Source organism: Callospermophilus lateralis, chromosome 11 (assembly GCF_048772815.1).
Source record: "Callospermophilus lateralis isolate mCalLat2 chromosome 11, mCalLat2.hap1, whole genome shotgun sequence".
Classification (NCBI taxonomy): Eukaryota; Metazoa; Chordata; class Mammalia; order Rodentia; family Sciuridae; genus Callospermophilus; species Callospermophilus lateralis.
Genome location: NC_135315.1, coordinates 43,589,653 through 43,614,966, shown reverse-complemented (window position 1 = coordinate 43,614,966; position 25,314 = coordinate 43,589,653). Strand labels below are relative to the sequence as shown.

At 34.8% G+C, this 25,314-nt stretch overlaps 1 protein-coding gene across 4 annotated transcripts in view; it reads right to left on the bottom strand.

Annotated features, from left to right (window-relative positions):
• Positions 1-24,792, bottom strand: part of Gosr1 (golgi SNAP receptor complex member 1) — a 45,623-nt gene extending 20,831 nt beyond the window's left edge. Inside the window, exons 1-6 of one of the 4 annotated variants that reach the window (XM_076869875.1) lie at positions 24,734-24,792; positions 22,068-22,188; positions 16,783-16,870; positions 16,369-16,476; positions 13,187-13,278; positions 10,823-10,897 (exon numbers count right to left, since the gene is read on the bottom strand). In XM_076869875.1, coding sequence (XP_076725990.1) covers positions 10,823-10,897; positions 13,187-13,278; positions 16,369-16,476; positions 16,783-16,870; positions 22,068-22,188; positions 24,734-24,764 — 515 coding nt within the window. In that variant the 5' untranslated portion in view covers positions 24,765-24,792. Of the gene's footprint in view, positions 1-10,822; positions 10,898-13,186; positions 13,279-16,368; positions 16,477-16,782; positions 16,871-21,142; positions 21,196-22,067; positions 22,189-24,733 lie in introns of those variants that run through there. The other 3 variants (XM_076869876.1, XM_076869878.1, XM_076869879.1) reach the window with 3 other exon arrangements.
• Between the last annotated feature and the right edge of the window lie 522 nt (positions 24,793-25,314).

Genomic DNA, 25,314 nt, shown 5'->3' with positions numbered 1-25,314 from the left:
ATCAAGAGGCATTATCCTTCTTAAAACAGTATTTCATAACAGCCCAGAGGCATTCTGTAAAGTCATCTAGAGCCTGTAATTAAGGAACAAGTTTCTCTCAAGACCAATTTAAACAAGCTGAAAACAATGAGCTAAATTTCATCACCAATTATGCACTGAGGAATTACTAAAGCCACATTTAAATAATTTTATTTTTTAAAAAATTATTCATTCCCCCCAAAACTCCAGAAAAATGCATGTTTTAAGAGTAAAAATGTGATTATAAGCATATATTGTAAAGCAATTTAAACCAACAAAATGTAAGAACTTGGTGAAATTACTTTAGATAACATCTAATCAGAATTCTTTTAAAAGGGCAGGTGAATAAGTAAATAGACATGTAAATGAGCAAGCAAGGAAATATGAAAACAAACATAATAAATAAAATTTAAGAACCAATCCCTCTGTAAGCTGCAATAATTGATAATCTGCAGTAACTGACCAATCAGATCATCTATTTCATGCACTGTGGTGCTGCAGTCTCATTCAGTTAACCAAAGAGACTTTTAGGACTATGTCATTTTTATTTCTATGTAAATTTCTCTTAAAATATGCTGAGGGGTGTGGATATTGCTTAGTGCTTAGTTCAATCCTCAACACCATGGGGGGGGGGGACTAACAATCAATTAAGCTACAGAAAGCTATATATATATGCTGTTTGAATGCTAATATATTTTTATTTTACACATAACATTTGGAAAATACAGAAAAACAAAGATGAAAGTAGAAACTATCTGTAATTTTTTTTACCAATTATATTAATAGATGGGCATATTTTCCTACAGTCTAAGTAAACAAAGGAATATCTTTACTAGCTTTTATCAGGGTTAATGTAGCATAGGAAATCTGTCCTATAATCCCATGAAGTTACCTAGTGACAAAAAGTTAAGCACCTGACTCAGAATTCTACCCAGTTGAAAAAGAGAAAAAAGAAAAATGAAGGTAAATCATTAACAGAGAGATCTTGGAAAGCCATTTCTTACTTTTCTTTTTTAACAAACTTATTTTTCAGAATTAGTTGTAGGTTTACAGAAATGTTAAGCAAAAAGTACAGAGGGTACAGAGCTCCCATACACCCATTCTCTCTCACCTATTATCAACATCTTGCATTAGGGTACATTTGTTATAACTGATGAATATATTATTGGTATGTTATTAACAAAAGTCCCTGGTTTGCATTAGTGTTCACTTTTGTACTCAACAATTCTATGGGTTTTGACAACTGCATATTATCATGTATCCACTATTACAGTATTATATACAATAGTTTAACTGGCTAAATATCTATGTTCCACCTATTCATTTTTTCCTCCCCTTCCCATCCCAAACCCCTTGCAATTGCTAATCTTTTGCTTTTTCCAGAATCTTATAAACAATTAGCTGGAATTCTATAAAATGTGACCTTTTCAGATTGGCTTCTTTTTAAAAAAATATTTATTTTTTAGTTTTAGGTGGACACAATATCTTTATTTTACATTTATCTGGTGCTGAGGTTCAAACCCAGTGCCTCATGCAAGGTAGGCAAGTACTCTACCACTGAGCCACAACTCCAGCCACAGATTGGCTTCTTTTATGTATTTTAAAGTTCCAAGTCTTTTTGGCACTTGATAGCTTACTTTTAAACAATACTATATAGATGTGCTACAATTTGTTTTTCCATTCACTTATGAATAAAGTTGCTACAAATACTCACCTGCAAGTGTTTGTAGGTGTAAGTTTCCAACTCATTTGATGATTAGGAGCATGACTGCTGAAATGTTATGAAAATACTATATTCAACTCTTTTTAATTTTTTTCCCCCAGTGAATTAACCCAGGGCCTTGTGCAAGTTAATCTACATCACCAGCCCTTTAGCTTATTTTGAGACAAGGTCTCACTAAATTGACCAGGTTGGCCTTGAACTTGTGATCCTCTGGCTTCAGCCTCCCAAGTAGCTGGGATTGCAGGTGTGGACCACCATGCCTAGCTTACATTCAGCTTTTTAAGAAAATGCCAAACTATCTTCTAAAGTGTTTGTACCATTTTATATTCCCACCAGTAATGAGAGTTTCTATAGCTCCACATCCTGGTCAGCATTTGGTATTATCAGTATTTTTTATTTTAGCCCTTCATTTCATTTGTTTCTGAAACCTCTTTAAAAAAGTAAGAGTTCCTTAATGTATCATTCAGTACAAGCTAATCTCCTCCACATAAATGAAAATGGAACTATACTTTTTCTCTTGACTGGAACTTGGGTTCTGGGGAAAACTGGAGCACTTGGCTACATGAACTCAACTCATGAAATTGGCATAAGGCTCAAAAGAGATAATGTAAACAAAAACAACTTGTAAATTATATAAGCTTATTACAGATATACCCTTGATCAAGATCAAGGCACTTAAATACCTCACAACCATGTCCCCTTGGAAATCTCTTAATTTTCATAATAAATGACTTACATGTATTTCAAAGTCCAGCTCAAAAGTCCTGTCATTGTGAAGTCTCCTCAATCCCAACTAGACTCTGAATTGAATTCCTCTTTACACTATAATGTTACATTCTCTTAACTCTACTCTTTATTAGTTCATTCGGGAAAATAACAAGTATTTAAGGTACGCCAGACACTGTGTTATGAGCTGGAATAAAAATAAATTAGTAAAGCTTACAAAGTTTTCTTTACATACATTATCTCATTTAATTCTTTTAAAAATGAAATGTCTCACAGATTATCATACTTATTTGTTTACAATTTCGCTAACCAAAATGAGCTTGCAGGAATAAAGACTAAGTCTGATTTGGGGCTGGGGATGTGGCTCAAGCGGTAGTGTGCTTGCCTGGCATGCGTGTGGCCCAGGTTCGATCCTCAGCACTATATACAAAGATGTTGTGTCCACTGAAAACTAAAAAAAAAAAAAAAAAAAAAAAATTAAAATTCCCTCTCTCTCTTTAAAAAAAAAAAAAAAGACTAAGTCTGATTCATCTTTGATTCCCCAGAGTTTAGCTTAGTATCCAGCACACAGTAGACTGTAAATGCTTGATAAATGCATGAATAAATGAGGAACTGTCATTTCTTGCATTAATAAAATATCAAACAGGGTTAATACTGAAATAACCCTAATAAGTTTCCAGAGGAGGAAGAGAAAATTCTGGGGAGAGAAAATTCCTATGACAGAGCACCTCCAACCCAAGTCTTATTGTTTAACAAAGCTATGTGCTAACTGAAGATTCTGTAGGAACGTTCCTAATTAGGTCATTCTGCTTAGCCATCTATTTAAATATGGCAGGCAATTGTACCACCTGAGACAAATGAAGCTATGTATGATATGTCATCTTAAAACATCCCATAAGTGGAATGATAGCCTTTTTATTTGGGGGGGGGGTGCATACTGGGAATTGAACCCAGTGGTTTCTTAACTACTGAGCCACATCCCCAGCCTTTTTATTTTGAGACAGTGTCTCAGTAAGTTGCTGAGGGCCTCACTAAATTGCTGAGGCTGGCCTCAAACTTGTGATCCTCCTGCCACAGCCTCCTGAGTCACTGGGATTGTAGGTATGTGCCACCAGGCCTGGCAGAATGATAGATATTTGATAAAATAATCATATGCTACCACTTCTCATAAGCTACAAGTCCAATTCTCTTGACTCTTAGTATAGATGAGAGGTATATCAAGATATTTTCATATTTCAAAGTTTGTGGCTAATAATATTGCATATGATTTCTGCCATATAATTCCCATTTTTCTACTTCAGAGCAATTGCTGCCTGAGGGCCACTTCACTTTCATTATCTTTTTTTTTTTTTTTTGGATCTGAGGATTAAACTTGGGACACTTAACCACTGAACCACATTCCCAGCTCTTTTTTGAGATAGTGTCTCAGTAAGTTGCTTAGGGTCTTCCTAAATTGCAGGGGCTGGCCTTGAACTCATGATCCTCCTGCCTTGGTCTCCCAAGTTACTGAGATTACAGATGTGCACCAACACACCCAGCTTTTAAATGATGTTTTCTCCTTGAGATTGTAATATTTCACAAAGAATATGTACATGTATACATAAATCACTTCATGGTAATTACCAAGTAAATAACAATAAGCAGCAAAAATGAAGCTAAACGTAAAGCTGAAGTGTAAATGCTGCTTTCCAAATGGGTGAGGCTCACACATCAGCCAAGCAACTTCATCCTTAATACCATCTCCACAGCATATACTTACAAGTTTATATCTCAACAAAACTTATATCATGAATCATTAGGGTCCAAAAACAGTTAAGAAAATTAGTGTCAAATCCTTGAAGACCCAGAATCTATCATATTATTCCACTCGGATGTTATATGTGATCATTACTTAATTAGAAATTGGATAATTTTAATCTACATAGAACTATACAAAAAACTTTTGAGATAAAAATCACTGCTTATAAAGGTCACTTAAGTATGACCACAGTCGTCTTATTTTTCAAATGCAGTCATGGTCCATTGATTCATAGAATTTCATTTCATGGTCCATAGAATTTCATTTCACTAAGACTATTCTAGCATCAAAAAATACTTCAAATTCTATTTAAGAAATGCATATTGAGAATATAAAAGGATTTCCAATCTCTTTCTCCTTTAGTATTTACTTTCCTTAATCTTACAACATTCATTATGTTCTGCTTATAAACAATGCCTCACAGTTTACACAGCCCTTGCACAATTAACATCATGCAATCTCATGAAGCAGATATAATCAAAATCATCCTGAGGGGCAGTGCAGTACTGCAGAAGCAATACAATTAGAGTCCCTGGGCTTGAATTCCAACTTTTAAAGCTGTGTGACCTCGGGGACATCTGGCTAAAATTTTAAGAGAAACAAAAAGTAAAACCATTTTTAATGTTTTTAAAATGCCGACCTAAAATATTTCTGAAAACACAATTTTGAATCATGCAAATAACAAGGCTGGTAAACTTTAAAAATTCAAAATATCAAAAGTTTAAATATAGACTAACAAATAAGGTAAAAATAAAGGTAAATCTCCACCTGGGATTGTGATAATTCTTTACTCATTCATGGACTTATTTACACCACAGAGTACAATTAAAATACAAACACAATTACTAGATGCATTCTCAGATAATAATCCTATCTGCTAAAAAGTCAAATGAAAACAAGGTAACAATTCTCAACTATAAAAGATTCTGTTTACTAGAATGGTTCTTCATTTAAAAATTCCTTGCTTTTTTTGGGGGGTGGGGGTACCCAGGATTGAACTCAGGGGCACTCAACTATGGAGCCACATCCCCAGCCCTATTTTGTATTTTATTTAGAGACAATGCCTCACTGCTGCTGAGGCTGGCTTTGAACTCTTGATCCTCCAGCTTCAGCCTCCCAAGCTGCTGAAGCCAGATTTAAAGATGGGTAGTTAGTGTAGTTAGGAAAATGGGGTCTAATATCCAGTAAGGTAAAGAAAATGGAGGCCATTATCAAGAACAAGTCTGCGAAAACAGAGAAGCACTTGGGAAAATTGAAATGTTAATGTCCCCAAGGCCTGGAACCCATCCTAAGGAACTGTTAATGAAACAGCTCCCAGCAAACAGGGAAATGCTGATCAAACCACCCCAGGCCCTTCCTGCCCAGATTACTCCTTCAGCCCACCTATCTCCCACCTTTTGGCCTTCCTACCTGCATTATATCACTGCAAGATAAAGGGAAACAAAGGACAAGATCTCCCCCTTCCACGATTCTGCCTTTCATGTCCCCTTCTTCCTCCTGGGAGAAGTTTTTTCTGCTGTCTTTAATAAAGCCTTCCACTTTCCACTCTCCACTAGCCTTCTCTGATGTTACACTTCAGCATTCGGGGGAAAACAAGGACTCGTTACCGGTAAACAGCGGTAACACTGCTGGGATTACAGGTATGAGCTACTGCACCCAGCTCTACATTTTAGGAGTGCTTTTAGTTTATAAAATGACAGCACTAAAGCTGTTCACCCTTACAATTGTGTAACACTGGGGGAGAAGCACCTACCATTTAATTTTAAAGATGAAGGAAAAAAGAAAAGAGAGTGGCCAGGTCACTTGCTCTCAGAGAGATGAAAAACTGGTCTTTCAATTCTCAGTAACATTATGTCATACTGGTTCCCTAGTACAATGAAAATAAAATGTTAAAGAAGGGAAGGCAGTATGATGTGGGACAACTATGGAAATGGGTTAGAAAATGTGCATTTAGTAAGAGCCATACCATTAAATAGTTATGAGACCTTGACCTACATCTTTCCTGAATCTTGTTTCCTCATTTATAAATAAGAGATGCTTTTATTATTATTTTATTGTATATATGAATTTAAAATTTTAAAAGGTATTTTATGGGGAATTATTTTGCAAAACAAAAAATTGGTTACATTGGTAATTTCCCCTTTAGTCCTTAAAATCAAATTTTATATATATTTAGCATCTAGATCAATCCTTCTTGTTATAGTATGTATTCAATAAACACTTGGAACATAAGTGAATGAATGAAAAAGTGTTCTACAGTGGGGCATACATATATATCCATATGCATATTAAATCTAAATTAATATCTTCTGTTTATATCTGTTTATTAATACAACAAATAAATACTAAGTATTTATAATATAATAGGAACCAGAGACCCAGGAATGCCAATAACTAGACTCATGAAGCTTACATTCAAGGAAGGTCAGGTGCTAAAAAAATTAAAAGAACAAATGATTACAGATTTTCTTTGGGGGATACAAAGTGCTTTGTTAAATAACAGCAAGGCTGAAGTTTAAGAAGACTTTGGAATTTTTCAGAATGGATGTATGCACACGTGCCAATTATGAGGGCAAGTTATTACAGAGAAAGGACAGAATAGACAATTTTAATCAATTTGAATTTATTTTTTTGAGAGAGAGAGAGAGAGAGAATTTTTTAATATTTATTTTTCAGTTTTCGGTGGACACAACATCTTTATTTTATTTTTATGTGTTGCTGAGGATCGAACCCAGCACCCCGCGCATGCCAGGGGAGCATGTTACCACTTGAGCGACATCCCCAGCCCCTCAATTTGAATTTATTGATCATAAATTTATAACTTAACTCCTCACTTTGCCCAGTAGTGTTTGACAGGCACAGGAATTTAGGCTGTTGGATTATCCAGCAATATCTCTATTAATATGATGAAAAGACAAAAGAAAAAGGGAATTTATGAATTGATGAGTGTTACTTAGATGCTATGGTATATCAGGCTCAAATGTGATGACTCTCTGTGCCAATGGGATCCTGGCATGGTTAAAATGCAGATATCAAAGTGGTTGATCAAGAGTCTAATACCTGCACACTTTGCAAATCTCCCTTTTGTCTACAAAGGATGCATCATGGTACCACTGTTGGTTTTTTTTATACACTTTCATTAATTCAAGAAAATCATCTAAATTAATAAGATCTCACTGTCTATTTTTTAATAAATAACTTATACAAACTCAAAAAAAAAAAAAAAGTAAGGGAGGGCCTATTTCAAAAAGAGAAGAGGACTGTTTGAGGAGAATGACAAGTGAGTTTAGACCATAAAGATGAATAAGTTATATGCAAAATTAAGAGAGGAGTATTCTAAGAAGATTAAGTAGCATAAATACAAATAGGCTAAAAAAGGAAAGGGTTTGATGTCTTGGCTGGTACCTAGTGGGCAAAAGGAGAGAGTGGCTGGATGAAGTAATGGAAAGAGGGCAATGAGGTTAGAGATTTAGGCAGCAGGTTGATATAGGGCCCTAAAGACCCATAAAAAATTCTTAATTCACTCATGGAAAAATGGAGGGAGGAGGAAGTATAAAGCTTATAGTATAGAAGAGTAAAGTAAATTTAAATTGATGTAACCAATTGGCTAATAACTACCCTGGAGCCCTGAACATGCCACATTCTCTTCTGATAACAGATTTTCCAATCATCTAGCCACAAGGATGAATTTGTGACTCGGGTAAAACCAATTACAGTAAGTCACCTACTGGCCCAGGGATAAATCCAAGCAACTCAGTCCTATAGCTACAAAAAAACAAAAACAAAAACAAAACCCTAAATATTTAATTTAAAAATCTTGTCACAAAGAAAACCTCCAAGCTAGGATAAATTCACTGAAAAATTCTAATACACATTTAAGGAAGAAATAACAAGCCTGAATAAACTCTCTCAGAAAATAATAAAAGGGACACTTCTTAAATAATTTAATGGGGCCAATATTATTCATATAATACAACCAAAGACATCTTAAGGACAGAAAACTACAGACATTTCTCACAATAATGCAGAAATCCCAAACAAAATAAATCCAGCAAAATAAAAAAAGGATAATAAATATATCATGATCAAGTGGGGGTTGTTTTAGGAATGCAAGATTGTTTTACTATTTAAAAATAATAAACATAATTCACAATATTACAGCAATAAAGGAGAAGAACAATCTCTTCAATAGATGCAAAAAGAAAGACACACAAAGATAAAGAAATTAATTCAGCAACAAAAGCATGGAAGTACTCTCCTCAAAAGCAATAACAACACCTAGCACACAAATCTTACTTTCTGAATACCATAAACCAAGTCTGCTTAGAGAAGTAGTTGATTCCAAGTCAGGCATGGTGGCACATGCCTATAACCCCAGCAACTCAGGAAGCTAAGGCAGAAGGATTCCAAGTTCAAAACCAGCTTCCACAATATAGCAAGATTCCCATCTCAAAATAAAAAGGATTGGGGATATAGCTCAGTGGTAAAGTGCCCAGTTGACTTCAGAGTTGAAGCAAGGAAAATTTAATATAGGCCATGAATATTTCATGATGCCAGAAAGTAAAAGAAGTACTCAAAGAAATGAGCAATGTTAAATATCCGAAACTAACCTGAAGGCACTTCCAATGACAAAATATAGAACAATTCAAGCAACGAAGTAATTCTAGTGCTGGATTAAAACTCATAGTTATTTGTGAATCTAACCTGATATAAATAATTAAATAAACAAAATAAATGGCAGAGGAGAGCTCTTCTTACAAAATTATAATTCATAAGTATAAAAAGGACCCATAGAAATAGAAAATCACCAATAAGCAAACACCACAGTTGTAAATGGGAATATAAGATTCATGAATGAATGTTAAAACTAGTGGGAAATATTTGAGGAGAAAGATCATTTGCGTAGTCTCCAAGTTTTGTCCGTCTCTATTGACTCACCTATCTAGATGAGATCTTATGCTGACCAGGCTGGCCATAAACTCACTATCCTTTGGCCCTCAACCTCTTGAGTACCTGGGATTATAGGGGTGCTCCACCATGCCCAGCTTCAACTCACCCTTTTAAAAGTAAACTACCACATTTTTAACTGTTTAATTTCTTTTTGAGGAAATAAATATAGAAACACTAATGCAATCTAACTATTAGTTTCTACTGCTTAAATATGCTATCCCTTAATTACTCTCTACCACAAGAACATATTAGTATAGTTTTGGATACAATGCAAAATTCTTTTTACAGTGGTCTTTACCAAATGTTTATGACAAAGCTATTACTATAAACATACTCTAGGAGACAGTGCCCCCTTGTGCCAATCAATGATATTCATAAATTAAGGAAGAACAACCAATGATTAGTTCTAACACTAAAAGCATGGAATTCCTAAAGAAAGCCTCGATTGGCTGGAAGTGTAGTCGTTGGCAGAGTACTTGCCTGTGTTCAATAAATAAATAAATAGATAGATAGATAGATAGATAAAAGACCCTGATCTTTCTGTGTGTTGTTTTGGTTTGGTTTGTTCTGAGACAGGGTCACACTATATTGCTGGTCTGGTTTCAAATTTGGAGGATGAAATGATCCTCCTGCCTTAAGTCAACTGAGTAGCTGGAGTTATGGGTATGCACCACCATGCTTGGCTCTTTCTGTGTTTTGATTTTAACAGTTTATCTTTAAAGTGGTGATCTTTAAAGACAAATGAATTGAACAATACCTAAATTTCATATAACATTTATGGCATTCAGTAGCAAATATCTTCATAACTTTTAGCACTATTATGGATACAAGCTACTCAAGTGCTTATAGGCTGAGTTCAAAGATAAGTATTTTTTTCTAATCCTTAAGTTCCACCACAAAATATAAAAGCAAAACAGAAAGAGAAAACCTAATATACTTCAGAGAAAAATAGATGACACAAAAACAAACTATGGTGACTTGCTTTAAAATAAGCATATAGTTCATCCAAGTTTTTGATATTTTCTTCTGATATCTTGGACAACAAAACTTTTCTTTTAAATTTGATATATGGCCTAATTACCTTTTATAAAGCTTCTTCAATACGTAAGTGAAAACAGACCATTAAAACATAATCATCATTTTTACTATAGGTATATACAGTGTGTACACATATATAGATTATGTAGACACATAGAAACAGTTTACTATGTACATGTGTGTACATTCATTTATTATAGACAAAAGTATTAAAGTACTAGACTTATTACATTAATATAATATAAAACATAACAAGTAACAAGTGAAGTAAAATATTCAATAGCACAGTATCTTCCTAATAATTGGAACGACCACAATTCCTTTTTTTCCCCTTTTTTTTGTGGTGCTGGGAATTGAACTCAGGGCCTTGTGTATACCAGGCAAGCACTCTGCCACTGAGTAACAGCCCCAGTCCACAACTCCCATTTCTACTGAGCACAGTCATTAGGAAAATTAAATGAATTATCATCAATAAAGCACTTTCTATGATAACATCATAAAATGTTTGTTGCATAAATGAATTAATAAACCTAAGAAATTACATATAAGTTACATTCAATAATACCTACTTCCTAAGGTGGTCATGTTCTTTCAGAAATAGTTCAGTTCTTCTGTTGTTTACTCCAGATCCACTTTTATATGACCTAGAACAACATAAAGAAAACTTAAGAACATTTTTGGAAAACACTATAAAAATCAGATTAAGTGACTAACTCTAGTGAGATCAAAAGTGAACAAACTGTGCCTTTTCATTGTTTTGAATAATTAAAACTTTTTTCATTTCCCTCTAAGAATGCTATTGTAAATATAAATGCTTCTCTAAGACCTAAGAGTTTACTATGCTTTTCATTAAAATAACCCAATATTCTTAGTCAACAACAAAAAAATGTTACTTTTCCTTTCTTTGTCTATATCTTCAATTTCTCCAAGTGGATGTAAAACAATGGACTGATTAGAACATGGTATGTGGATTGGAAAGCATTAAAACAGAAATTTTTCTTCAAAACAGTGTATGAATATAGGCTTGGAATATAGCTCACATGGTAGAGTGCTTGCCTCGCATGCACAAGGCCCTGGGTTCAAACCCCAGCACCACACAACAACAACAACAACAAAAAAAAACCAGTAGATGTCATCATCAACTAAGCCTAAGGACCAATGAAATGAAGTATTCAGTGAAGTGCCAAATTTGGTATACTTAAAGATTTCTAACTTAGTTAAATTTTACAAAAAATGTCTTATCATTAACACTCTCATTTTTCTGTGTTCCACTAAAAATAAAGTATTGAATTTTTAAAAATTCAAGAAACTGCACAAATGTTGCTCTAAGACAAGAGGGTCATGTTGCTAAAACTGAGGTACTGGCTGAGAGGCAGCACTACTATACAAAGTACAACAGAAAAACACCAGGGCAATGATACAGCCAACAACATATTGGACTTAGATAACTGATGACTTGGATTTAATAGTCAATTAACCTTAGACAAGACTCGTAACACCTAGCTTTATAAAATGAGACTAAAAATTTCTATCTTTATCAAAAAATTATTATGAAAGCAAAAAGAGAATACATGGAAAAGTATCGTGTAAACTGCAAAAAACTACAAAAGTTTCAGGTATTGTTATTATACCTCATCTCACTAATCATATTATGCCTTGTGTTATACTATTTTAAATAACGTACCTTATTCCCCTCTAGCACCTAGATTATAAACAGGGCCAAGCTGGTCTTTTCATTTCTACCATCTATTGTGGCTACATAATGTTTTACTCATAGTTGGTGCTCAGGAAACAGTTTAATGAATGGCTGCATATACTTTTATCATCATTTTTCAAAACTAAGTCATTATAGAGGGTTGCAGTCTAGTCACTCCTACAAAGTATAGAAGTGCTGTTTATACATTAAAGGCCACTCTCTACCGTGGTTCTCATTGTATTCCTCAAAATGCATATGTAAGTCAACTGTATAGAAACTAAACAAAAGACCCAAGGGACAAAAATATTATGATTGTCACAGTAGTATAACAAAATAAGGAAGCTTTAGGAAAATGTTTCTTAGAGTACACATAACACATACCAATTTGTGATAAGTGTATATCATTGTTTATGAAACATAGCATAAATTTATCACAATGAGACAATGACAGGTATCATTAGATGGTCCAAAATAGGAAAGTCTTCAGTTTCAATTAGATGGCCACAGAACTAGACTTGATGGTCAGTCAAGTTCATTTGTGAAAAGTTATTCGAGAATACCTAAGAAAAGCAGGCTGGGGGATGTGGCTCAATAGTAGAGCTTGTGAAGCATGAGCAAGGGCCTGGGTTCAATCCCCAGTACCACACACCAAAAAAAAAAAAAAAGTATGAAATGCTAGAATATATCATCAAGGATGAGGTGAAGGAATGGAAGAAAAGAAAAAAATCTTTAAACTTATGGACTGAGATAAGCATAAAAATGTTTGAAGTCCTTAAATAATTTAATGTAAAATGATGAGTTTGTATTAAATCTGGAAAAAAATATTTCAGAATTTCAGGGAAATAAAGGTTACATTAATAGCTACCTGAATATAAAATTGTTGGGATAAAGGAGAGGAGCAGGAGATAGATGTTCATCAAGGGCAACATGGAGAACTTCAGTTACGTTATTATTCTTAGGGAGATATAAAAGGTCAGAGAAGATCTCATGAAGATGTCATGTAAGTTAGACTTTGAATAAAGACAGGAAATTCAAGGTTGGCAGGAGACAATGGTAAAACAAGGGAACCAGGAGATAAGACTGGCAAAAGTAATCAGGACCAGAATGTAGCAGTCTGTTCCAAAAATGTTAAAATGACAATTAGAAACCCTGAAATCTAAATCCTGACTGCAATTAACTACAGTTATATTCTAAATCTTCATAAGTACTCTACAAAATAATATAAAAGGTAACTTACTCAATATCTTTTCGTACTGATCCCATGAGATTCTCCCTTTCCCGTATTGCCATAAAGTTTGCTTTGGTTTTATGAAATTCATGTGTATAATCCTGCAATAAATCAACATCTAGTCTCAACATAAGTCATGTCATCATACTGTAAATTTCTAAATACTATTTTTCCATTCTATCTTCTAGTACCTTGTCTTATGAGGTACAATTATGAATAAAAATAAAATCCTAAGTAAAATGATTTCAAGTGGTTTAGGATAGAATTTTTCAGAGTTTTGTTTATTTATGTAAACTCAATAAACCTAGTAATAGGCTTATTTCTAAATTTCCTTTTTTCTTTTCTTTTCTTTCTTTCCTTTTTCTTTTTTGCAGTGCTGGGGATCACACCCAGGTCCTTCATCACCATTGAGCTATACCCCCTCAGCCCAAATCCTCTCCTTTTGATGCTCCCACTGAATTTTAATTCCAAAATAAATTAAATGAAGAACAAAAATCAAAAGAACTGCAAGGAACAAAATAATCTTTAAAACATTTTATTTTTATACTACTGTATTTTTAAAAGGCATTAAAGAATATTATTTTTTTAATTCAGAAAAGTACATAAATAAAATGAACCATCTCCCTGAAGGCCTCTATTGACTAATCTGTTAAAAACAAATAAAACACATGAATATGGGGAGAATAGTAAAAGAACAGGGTTTTTAAAAAAATCCTGTTCTACCACTCATAACTATTATCATCCCTTTCTTGTGTTTTCTTCCAAGAAACATGTTTCTACATATTCAATTTTGTCTGTTATTTCTTTCTCCCCCACCCTCCCCCAGCATCGGAGATTGAACCTGCAGGCACTCACTGTGAAGCTATGTACTCAGCCCTTTTTAATCTTTTAAAAATTTAAACATGGGTGTGGTGCTACATACCTGTAATTCTAGGGGCTCAGGAGACTGAGGCAGGAGGATTGCAAGTTGAAAGCCAGCCTCAGCAGAAAGGCCCTAAGCAAATCAGTGAGACCCTGTCACTAAATAAAATACATAAAAGGGTTGGGGATATGGCTCAGTGGTTAAGCACACATGGGTTCAATGCTGATTATCAAAATTAATTAATTAAATTATATTAATAAATTGAAACAGGGTCTTGCTAAGTTGCTGAGACTGGCCCTAACCTTGCACTCCCCTTGTCTTAGTCTCTCAAGTTGCTGGGATTACAGGTGTGCAACACTGTGCCTGGCTTGCATTCATATTTTGCTAAAGAAATCATACTATACATTCTGATGCACACTCTATTTTTTATAGATCATAAAATGTCAAGCAATCTTTCCATACCAGCAAATGGAAATCTACAATTACATTTTTCCTTTATTTTTACTTTTATTTCTGGTGGTATACAAGACTGAACCCAGGGTTTCATGCGTGATAAGCAGGTGTTTGGTAGATACATCCTAAATGTATCTACAACCTACATCACTCTTTTTAATAGTTGCATAGAATATTATGACTCTATCATAATTTAATAAATTCACTACTGATAAACATTCTAGTTGTTTTCATTATTTTCTATTAAAAATGCTGCAATAGGGGCTAGGAATGTACTCAGTGTGGTAGGGTACTAACCTATGATTCCAAATGAACTTTTGGGTCATTATGTCATGAAAAGAATGAAACAAACATGAAAAAACCCTGCAACTTCCATTGGGATGACATTCAATTTATAAGGCGATTTAGAGGGAAATTTTCCCATCCAAAAGCAAAATAATTCTTTCCTCTGCTTACATTTTCTTCTATGTCCCTCAGTATACAAGTTATACATAAAAAATTTTATAGTTTCATCATTATATATACAGGTTTTTTTGTGTGTGTTGTGTTCATTTTTTGGGGGGGGGGGCGGTGGTGGTGCTGGGAATTGACTGCAGCCCCTTCCATTATATTTCTAATAGGTGACTCTATGTAGAAAAACTGCTTGGTTTTATATACTAAATTTTATAGTCTACCATTTTTTTTTAAATCTACCATCTTACTGAATTAAATGTTTCTAACATTTTTCAGTTAATTTTCTTGGTTATAGAGACATATAATCTTATCCTATCACAAGAAAGGAATTTTGTCTCTTATTTTCTAATATTGATTTCAGATTTCTTTTTACTAATTGCCCACCCAAACTTCCAAAACAATATTACACATTTGTGGTGCATATAGGTTTACTTGTTTTGTTTTTATCTACAGTGCTTTACCATTAACTCCAATGCTGATTTTTAATCTGAGAGTCACATTTCTGCATTAGGTGAACAATTTTTCTATTCCTATTGTTTTGTGTATGATGCTGGGGAGCAAACCCAAGGGCCTTATGCATGCACATGCACAAGGGCCTTATTAAGCACATACTCTACCACTGAGCTACACTCTAGTTCTATTCTGGTTTTTAAAAAGAGTTTTTAAAATTAGAAATGGTAGCTGAATTTTATCAATATTTACAATGTTTGGCTGGATATGGTGAATGCCTCTAATTAATCCTAGGAATTTGGGAAAGAAACTGAATCAAGAAGACAGCAAGTTCAAGGCCAGCGTCAGAAACTTAACAAGCCTTATCTCAAAAGAAAAAATAAAAAAGGGCTGAGGATGCAGTTGAATAGTAGAGTGTCTGTGGGGTCAATCCCCAGAACCGGGAGAAGGAAAAAAAAAAAAAGCCTTCTTTCAAGTACTACATTTTTAATACCCCCATATAAGTCTTTGCATTTATTTGCTTTTATTGAATACTTCTAACATTTTCCCAACCAATACACTATTTATAGTAAATTACTCTCCCTTCCATATTATCTTGAAAGCCTGATAAAAGTGTAATCTAAATCACCATATTATTGTTGATGCATGAATATTGGCTATTTTCTGTTACAGCTAGCTGACAGGTCTTCTGGAAGTGTATGTACCAAGTGATAAGCATTCAACTTCATCAGGAAAAAGCAAGATATATTAAGTATTTCCCAAATCTTACACTACTGACCAAAAAAGAAAAAAAAAAAAAAAAAACCAAAAACCAATAAAAAATGAATTTCCATATAGTATATCATTTATCTTCTCAGAATAATTTTCTCTTTATTCTTTTAAAAACATATGTACCTACCCTATTAAATGATTAAAAAACAAATCAAACAAAACTCTTGTGATAATGTAAAAAATTTCAAGCTCAATATATTACCTGTAATATGTCTCTATGTCGCTGTAACGTATGCATGAGTGCTGCATTCAAGGAGGGGACACCTGCACTGTTGGTATATTCTGCCATTTTATCATTTACCCCTGTAAGCTAAAAAGAAAAAATAAATTTAAAACAAAATTTAGAAAGCACTATATGCAGTGAAAAGCAAATTATTTCTATATATATATATATGTATGCCCTTTTGATTGATAGCAAAATAAAACCCATTCAGCATTTTCCACCAAGTAATTCACAGAAGCTAAAATAATACCCATTTTGGGGATGGCTGTCATCAAATTCAAGTGGCACGGGGAGGAACACATCTTAAATGAATATATGATTTCAATAAATATGTCTGCAACAATTTAACATAGTACCATCATAACAAGTACACAATTAACAGAAAGTACTTACCCTTGCCAAAAGTTGTTCAATCTCAATTGCCATTGTCTCAAACATTCTGTCTTGGCTTGATCCATTTAAAAGGGGTGTTGTGTCAGAACTAAAGAAAAGTTCAATTAAAAGAATCCATTACTCAATTCTAGTCCTTTAAAACATATCTAATAAGGTAAATATTCTTTTGTATGGATTTTTTTAGCTTTATTTTATTTATTTATTTTTATTTGGTGCTGAGGATTGAACCCAGTGCCTCACATGTACAAGGCAAGTGCTCTACTACTAAGCCACAATCCCTACTCAAGGTAATTATTCTTAAAGAGGTCAAGAACAGGGCTGGAGCTGTAGCTCAGTGGTACAGCGCTTACCTAGCACATGTGAGGCACTGGGTTTGATCCTCAGTACCACATAAAAATAAATAAATAAAATAAAGGTATTGTGTCCATCTACAACTATAAATAATAATAACAAATATTTTAAAAAGAGGTCAAGCAGGGCTGGGGCTGTAGCTCAGTGGCAGAGCTCTTGCCTAGCATGTGTGAGGCATTGGGTTTGATTCTTAGCACCACATAAAAATAAATAAAATAAAAGCATTCTGTCCATCTACAACTATAAAAAAAAAAAGAAGTCAAGCATACTCCTGAAACATTCCCTCTATTTCTTTAAAGTTATGATATTTGTAGTTTTCCTATAAAGATCACATATGTCCTACAATATTAAATTCAGCATAAAAATAATAAAATATAAAATTTCCAAGCTTTAATAATCTACTCTTAATAATGGAAAGAAATTCCAAATGCTTGTTTACTGTCTCCCAAGTGGTAGAAATTAAACTATGGCAGCATTCAATTAAAAAAATTTTTAAATATTTGCTTTTTTTTTTTATTTAGTTACAGGTGGACACAATATCTTTATTTTTATATTTTTATGTGGTGCTGAGGATTGAACCCAGTGCCTCACACATGCTAGGCGAGCACTCTACCTCTTGAGCCACAACCTCATCCCCCCAATTAAATTTTTAATTTGATTATGTGAAATAAAACTGTAGAACTGTTGAATTTCTTATAAGAGAAGTCATTGAAATGTATTATATATTATGCTATGAGGCTTGAGGAAATAATCTTTTAAGTTTTTACCTTCCAAAATTATGGTTTCCTAGGCCTTACATTCTCTCTCTCTTTTTTTCTTTTTTGTACTAGGGATTGAACCCAGAGGTACTTAATCACTGAGCCACATCAATAGCTCTTTTTATTTTTTATTTTGAGATAGGGTCTTGATAAGTTGCTTAGGGCCTCACTAAATCATTAAGGCTGGCCTAAAACTTGAGATTCTCCTGCCTCAGCTTCCCAAACTGCTGGGATTACAAGGGTGTGCCCCATGCCCAGAGGTCTCTTATTTTCTTGACTCTTGCCAAGAAAAAATAAGATTGAGATTTAAATGATCCAGAATGTATAACTAGCTATTGAATAATCAGGAACTAGCTTTCAGCCTAAAGAATGCCATGTCTGGCATATTTATGCACTAATCCTCTACATTTCCACTGGTAACATGCAATCATTTAATTTTATTTTGCAAAAATGTATTCAACTATCTCTTTATATCTGAATAGTCAGTCAAAATCTAACTTTAAGTGAAATATATGTTTGAAAGGCTCAAATTCTAAAATTGCATGTCCTGAAAGTTTCTTTTGCCTCTTTTTGAAAAATCACTATCCTTCATTAGGTCCTCAATTTTTACCATATGGGCAGATTAATACAAATTGGAAATACTCTGGATACAGAAAAATGCCCAGGCATTGACTATGCTCTCCAAACTTACTGAAGACTTTGTCCTACCTAACAGTGCTTGGGTATGGCAAATAAAACAGATTACATCATTATTTCAACATTCAAAAAGTCCCTTAGGTACAGAAAATAGTTAATAAGCATTTTAATTTTAAGATGTTTAACTAGGTCTAAAGTTTTTATTACTTCTTGGCATATTCTAATTATTTGCCCTAAAACATGATATCAAAATATCTAATTATTTTTTTTGGAGTTAGTATCAGAGATTGAACTCAGGGGCACTTGACCACTGAACTACACCCCAGCCTTTTTGTATTTTATTTAGAGACAGAGTCTCACTGAGTTGCCTAGCACCTTGATTTTTGCTGAGTCTGGTTTTGAACTCACAATCCTCTAGCCTCAGCCTCTGAAGCCACTGGGATTACAGTGTACAGGATTCTAATTCTTTATAATGTGTCACAGCCAAGCCAAGAGGTTTAATCTCCTAGGATGTGCTCAAGAAAAATGCTCTGTATACTATTAATATAGGTCCTCCCCTATCAGATAAATAAAAAGGAACAATGGGCCAATACAAAGTTAGGTTTAGGGAAGAAACTGCCTCTGGCTTATTCATATATATATATATATATATATATATATATATATATATATATGCCTATCTCCTGGTCATGGTAGATGCTCATTAAATTATTCATTGAATGAATGAATAACACCAATCTCTTGCTACTGGTTATTTCATATTCACTATTCTCGGGACTGTATTTGAGTCCAGGGAAATGGTCAAGAAAAATTCCACATTGCTGAGTTTATTTATTGTGACACGTAGCATGTACATTAGATTTTGATCTCACAACCTTAGGATTTTTATTTAAAGGGGCAGTTAGGCCAAAGTAATTCTACAAAGTTAGTCCCAATTTGTAGTAGAATTTCTTTAGGAATGTTTTGAGGATAATTTTTCCTTTAAAGGAGGTTAACAAAAGTATGATACTTAAGAAGAACAGAAAACACAGAAAAAGCATGGATATGGCAAATAAAACATATAGTATCTTTAAAAAAAATTTTTTTTAGTTGTAGATGGACATAATACCTTTATTTTATTTATTTATTTTTTTAAATGTGTTGCTGAGGACTGAAACCAGTGCCTCCCATGTACTAAGGAAGTGATCTGCCACTGAGCTACAACTCCATCCCCGAACAGTATCTTTAAACAAAGACAAGTTTTAAAATTGTACACTTGCTACTGGTTATTTCATATTCACTATTCTTAGGACTGTATTTGAGACTTAAATTCCATAAAAATGTCTTCCAACCATATAATAAATTTACTTATAAAAAAGAACATTTCTGGGGCTGGGGCTGGGGCTCAGTGGTAGCACACATGCCTGGCATGTGTGAGGCACTGGGTTCGATTCTCAGCACTGCATATAAATAAATTAAATAAAAGTCTATCAACAACTAAAAAAAAATTAAAAAAAAAAAAGAACATTTCTCATTCTCATTATTTGCTAAATGCAACGAAGGTCACCCCAGAGCAATGCACTGCAATGAAGTGCATGTGACATGCTACCAACTTATTTTGAGGTCCCAATTGCTACCTTTGCAACCTAGGTGCCCTTACTAAAAAGAAATAACACTCTTGCTACAACATTAACATGAGCCTTTAGTTGAAATGTGCATAATATAGTAGGTGGGCTATTTTAGAGTGTAGTGGGCTCTAGAGATAGAAAGATATAGGTTCAAATTCAAGTTAGGTTTTTGTTGTATTTTTTTTAACTGAAAAATATCCCACCTACCACCAATCTTTGAAAAAGGCATGAAAATAAGAGTAAATCAACAATAACTCTGCCACCAACTATTTCATTGCTAGGGTATATAGAAACATTCTACATTAAAAAAAGAAAAAAGAAAATATTCCCAGTATTTCTATAAAGCTCTTAGAACAGTACTTAAAATATGATGAACACTCTCGTCAGCTATTAAAATTATTATCGGGGGCTGGGGTTGTGGCTTCGTGGTAGAGCTCGCCTAGCACAGGTGAGGCACTGGGTTCGATCCTAAGAACTACATAAAAATAAATGACTAAAAATAAAGGCATTATGTCTACATACAACTAAAAAAATTTTTTTAAAATTATTATTAATTAGCAAAAATTAAAGCTGGGTGCAGTGGTGCACGCCTATAATCTTAGTGGCTCACGAGGCTGAGACAGGAGGATTGAGAATTCAATACCAGCCTCAATAATTGTGAGATGTTAAACAACTCAGTGAGACCCTGTCTCTAAATAAAATGCAAAATAGGGCTGGAGATGTGGCTCAATGGTAGAATGCCCCTGAGTTCATTCCCCCATACAAAAACAAAAACAACAACAACAAAAATTTAGAAACAACATCTATCTATTGAATGTTAAACCCTGATACAGTCATTCAGTGTAGTACTACACAGAGTAAATGAAAATACCAGTTGTATCCAGATGAATCTCAAAGCTAATGTTAAACAAAAAAGTTGCAAAATAATTATTGAGGTATATTATGAATATCCTAAGAATATAAACACATGTAATAAAAATACACATATGGTAAGATATACACACATACATATGAGAATGGGATGCCATCAGGGGCTTCAGATGAATCCGTTACGGTCATTTCTTAAAATGGGAGACAGATACACATGAGTCCTTTACATCATTCTTTACACCTTTCTAGGTGTCTTAGGTATTTCCTAGTATTTTTGTGAAACAAGTAGATAACTTTAAGTGAGCATAAGATTCCAATAAAAGAATATACTTTCCGTAAGTTCAACATAGTAATACGCTAGTTTCTCAAAAAAGTACCAAAAACAAAAATAGCTTTGATGATTAATAGTGAGGATACACTGTACTAGATTTACTACAAAAGTATAAACACCAGAAGAGCAGTATGTATAGTTTGCATTTGAGTATTTTCTCAGATCCTTTTAGCAATTAGAAAACAAAAGATACCATGTAGGCAAATTAGCCATATTTCTGTATACTGGTTGAGCTAGGAACTCCTCTTTCTTTCTCTCTTTTTTGGTGGTATTGGGGATGAAACCCAGGGCCAGGCACATGCTAGGCAAGCACTCTACTACAAGCTACATTCCCAGCCCCACAACTCTTATTTTTCATCTTGTTTGTTTGTTTTGTTTTTTGTGGTGCTGGGGGCTGAAACCAGAGCCTAATACATGTTAGGTAAGTGCTCTGCCATTGAGCTACTTCTCCAGCCCTGGGACTCTTATTTTTAATACAGACTCATTCTTAAACTCTAGTAGTTTCCTCCTGAGACCATAACAAACTTTGCCTAAGGATCACAAATAAATGGAAGTTTCAGGAATTAGAAAAAATTGTAATAAGTCACTAAAAAATAATTGTGGTAAAGAAAATAAAACATCAATAATTTGCCAATAAGCAAGTAATAAAAGTTATATATTTTAGTTTTTTTTTTTTTAATTCTCTAAAAACATTATATAGTTTAAGGCATAAGAGACAGAATCTGGTAGTACCTATACCTGTCGCGTCTTCCATCTCGTGTGCTGCTGTGACTGTAACTCGTACATAGCTTACTGAAGGAAACTAGTTTCAGGTCAAGTTCATTTTCCAGCTGTCGAGCCTGTTTCCTGAGATCTTTAACAAAATTATAAAAGCAAATAATTAGACCCAAAGATTCTATCAGTAAGCATGAAAATCACAAGACTATTCTGAAGAAAGCAAACTATAAATGATCATATATTAATCTTTGATCCAGTTCCTTCCCATAAAGAAAAGTGTTAAGGAAACCAAAGACTTACCCAAGAAAGTAAATTAATCATTAATTTAAATTTCAGATGGGAGAGAAAGGGAAGTAGCAGTGAGAGAGGCAAACATTCAGCTTTATTCCAAAGACAGCTAGATGACAAATGTCCTAAACATTCCTAACATTTCTACAGCAGTAACTAAAATTCTGTAATTCAGGGCTGGGGATGTAGCTTAGCGGCAGAGTGCTTGCCTAGCATGCACAAGGCCCTGAGTTTATTCCCCAACACAACAATAAAATAAAATAAAATAGAAGAGACTACAAATCACAAAGAAAATGAATGTTTTATGATCAGGATCACATCAATTTACTAGCTAACTTTATATGAGAAAGAAGCCATTATCATTTTTGACAGGAAGTTTGCTATCTTTTTATGTTCTAAAGCTTTGACAAGCTTATGAAATTCTTTTCTTAATAGTAAAATACTTAGCAATTGAACATAAAGAAAAATATTACAATTAATAAAAATTACCTTTTCATAAACTTACTGAAAAATTTCAGAGGTGAAACTAACCATGTGCTACTAACAAGGTCAAATATGAATATGACAGGGGAAAAAACACAGATTTTAAAAGCAGAAGCAAGCAAGCAAGCAGAAAAATTGGTATAGTAGTTTAGCATTTAAGGGGCTGAGTGTGAGAAGCTACATCTGGAAATCCACACATCTATATCTGAGTACTCTTCTCATGGTGAAGTACTCTTATTCATGAAGATTAAAATAAAAGGATTGAAATATAGGAAATATGGTATAAGAATGTCTCAGTGATAAGGAATACAAAACAGTATTTCAAATACTTTGCAACCAGAAGTAGGAAGCAGAATAAGATAGTGGAACATATTTTCCCAGACAAAATCCCAGTTTGAATCTTGGCTGTCACTCGTTGGCACTAAGATTTATTTGCAAGCTACTTAATCTATAAATCTTTTTAAAAACTTCTATCTTGGGGCTGGGGATGTGGCTCAAGCGGTAGGGCGATCGCCTGGCATGCCTGCGGCCTGGGTTCGAGCCTCAGCACCATGTACAAACAAAGATGTTGTGTCCGCCGAAAACTAAAAAATAAATATTAAAATTCTCTCTCTCTCTCTTTCTCTCTTTAAAAAAAAAAACTTCTATCTTCAGGATATTTTTATGCATTAGAAAAAGCAAAAGCTTAAAGCCATGGACCACAGTATTTTGTCAATAATGAGCTGCTAACATTATTATAGCATGGTACTTCAAAAAAGCACAGTCTGATGACTAGTATTAAAGATACCAGGAAACACTTGTACATAATTTAAAAATATTTTCTAGCTAGTACACACATTTCATATGGGCAATTCAAACTATAAGTATGCTCCTCTGTAATTTTAGTAATTGTCTTTTCTAACAGAAACATCAAGTAAAAGCACTTTGAAAATAAGTCAAGACAAGTATGTACAAACATAAAATTCATTTTCTTAGATCAACTTGCTGACGGTGACATTGTCATGGTTTCCAGAGGCTTCGATGGGTAGCAAGAGGACGCAGCTCAAAAGGGTAAGAGGGATTTGGAAAGTAGTTTCTATGTTCCAGCAAGGAAAGAGGCAGTTGAAAGAAAAAGATGAGACTTCTTCCAGCTTTGCTATTCATCATGGTCCAGGAATGAATTTTATAGGACCTCATTTGATTGGACCATATATTCAGGAATTAAATAAATGCACTTGTCAATCACAGTAAGTTTTTTTAGTTTCTTTTTCTTTTTTTTTTTTTTTTTTCCTGGAAGAGGTACAGCGAAGCACAACTCACAGTTTCTCCCAACTTCCTCTTTAACAAAACCAATCTTAGACTCCAGGACAGAAGGTAAAGTTACTTTCTGTCTTCAAACACCCAATCCTCGAAATACTCAGCCTGAACCTGCCACCTAGACCCAGCAGGAGATATTCAGCTCAAAAATTCCCGGATGGACCAGACTAAGTTCATCCTTTTCTCTTTTCCCACTCAGTTTTCCAACAGTGACATCAACTCCAAAGCGCTCACAACTCCAGTCTCCCTTGGCTCTGGATTTTCTAGCTGAACACTCGTCTTCACTCAGAGTTTGAACCCAAAGCTCCGTGGTCCGAGCTTCACTACCCCTTGCCCATTGCTATCTGGCGACTCCGGCCCCTCTTTCTCTCCAACCCCGCTCTGTCCACTTGTCTCAACCCTAATCCCTGGTCTCGTTCACACCGTCGGGTCAGGCCAGCCCCCTCCCTCAGATCATTCGGTTTCCTCGGTCCCCAGGGCTCCCACTAGGCAATTCCTCCTCTCAGCTCGGCCGCTCCTAAAGCCTGGCTCTTTCCTCTGCTGCCTCTCCCAAGATCTAGCCACAGTCAGTTCCTCTGCCTCTTGCGGGACCCACCCGGAGGCCTCGCCCTCACCTTCCCAGTAATTGCTGGTTCCTGCCGCCATCTTTGTTGTCCAACGTCAGACGGGATAGGAGAGTAGAGGCGATGCGGGCCAGAGAGTCACCTCTGCCCCTTCTTCCGCCCTGAGCTCCAGGGCCGATGGGATACTCCAACATCCACAAACACTGCCACCTGGTGGGTCAATTTGTAATCTTACAGCTTTTGAGTAGCAAGACTTGGGCTTTTAAGCTCCAGGAATGCAGGTCGCCTCATGCTGGGACCCGTTTTGGCGCATCAAATATTTATCATCTCCCTGGTTTTGATGTATCCCTTCTCTCAACAGGTGCCTACACGACTGAGAGGAGAGTCATCCTCAGACAGAACTCCCTCACCTTCCCATCCAGCCTCTTAGGAAGCCAGAGGTTCTTCCCCATCCTACCTCCGTCGGTGCTCCATCGCCCAGTCTCTCTGTGCCTTTCTCCACTGGCCTCATTCCTCTGTGTCCGCGATAGTTGGAGTTCCAGCCTTCTTCCCTTTTTGCAGCCAGCAAATCTAGAAAGTGTGTGCTCTCGTTCTGACCCTCAACCTGTTAAAATCACTGTCCAAACCCACCC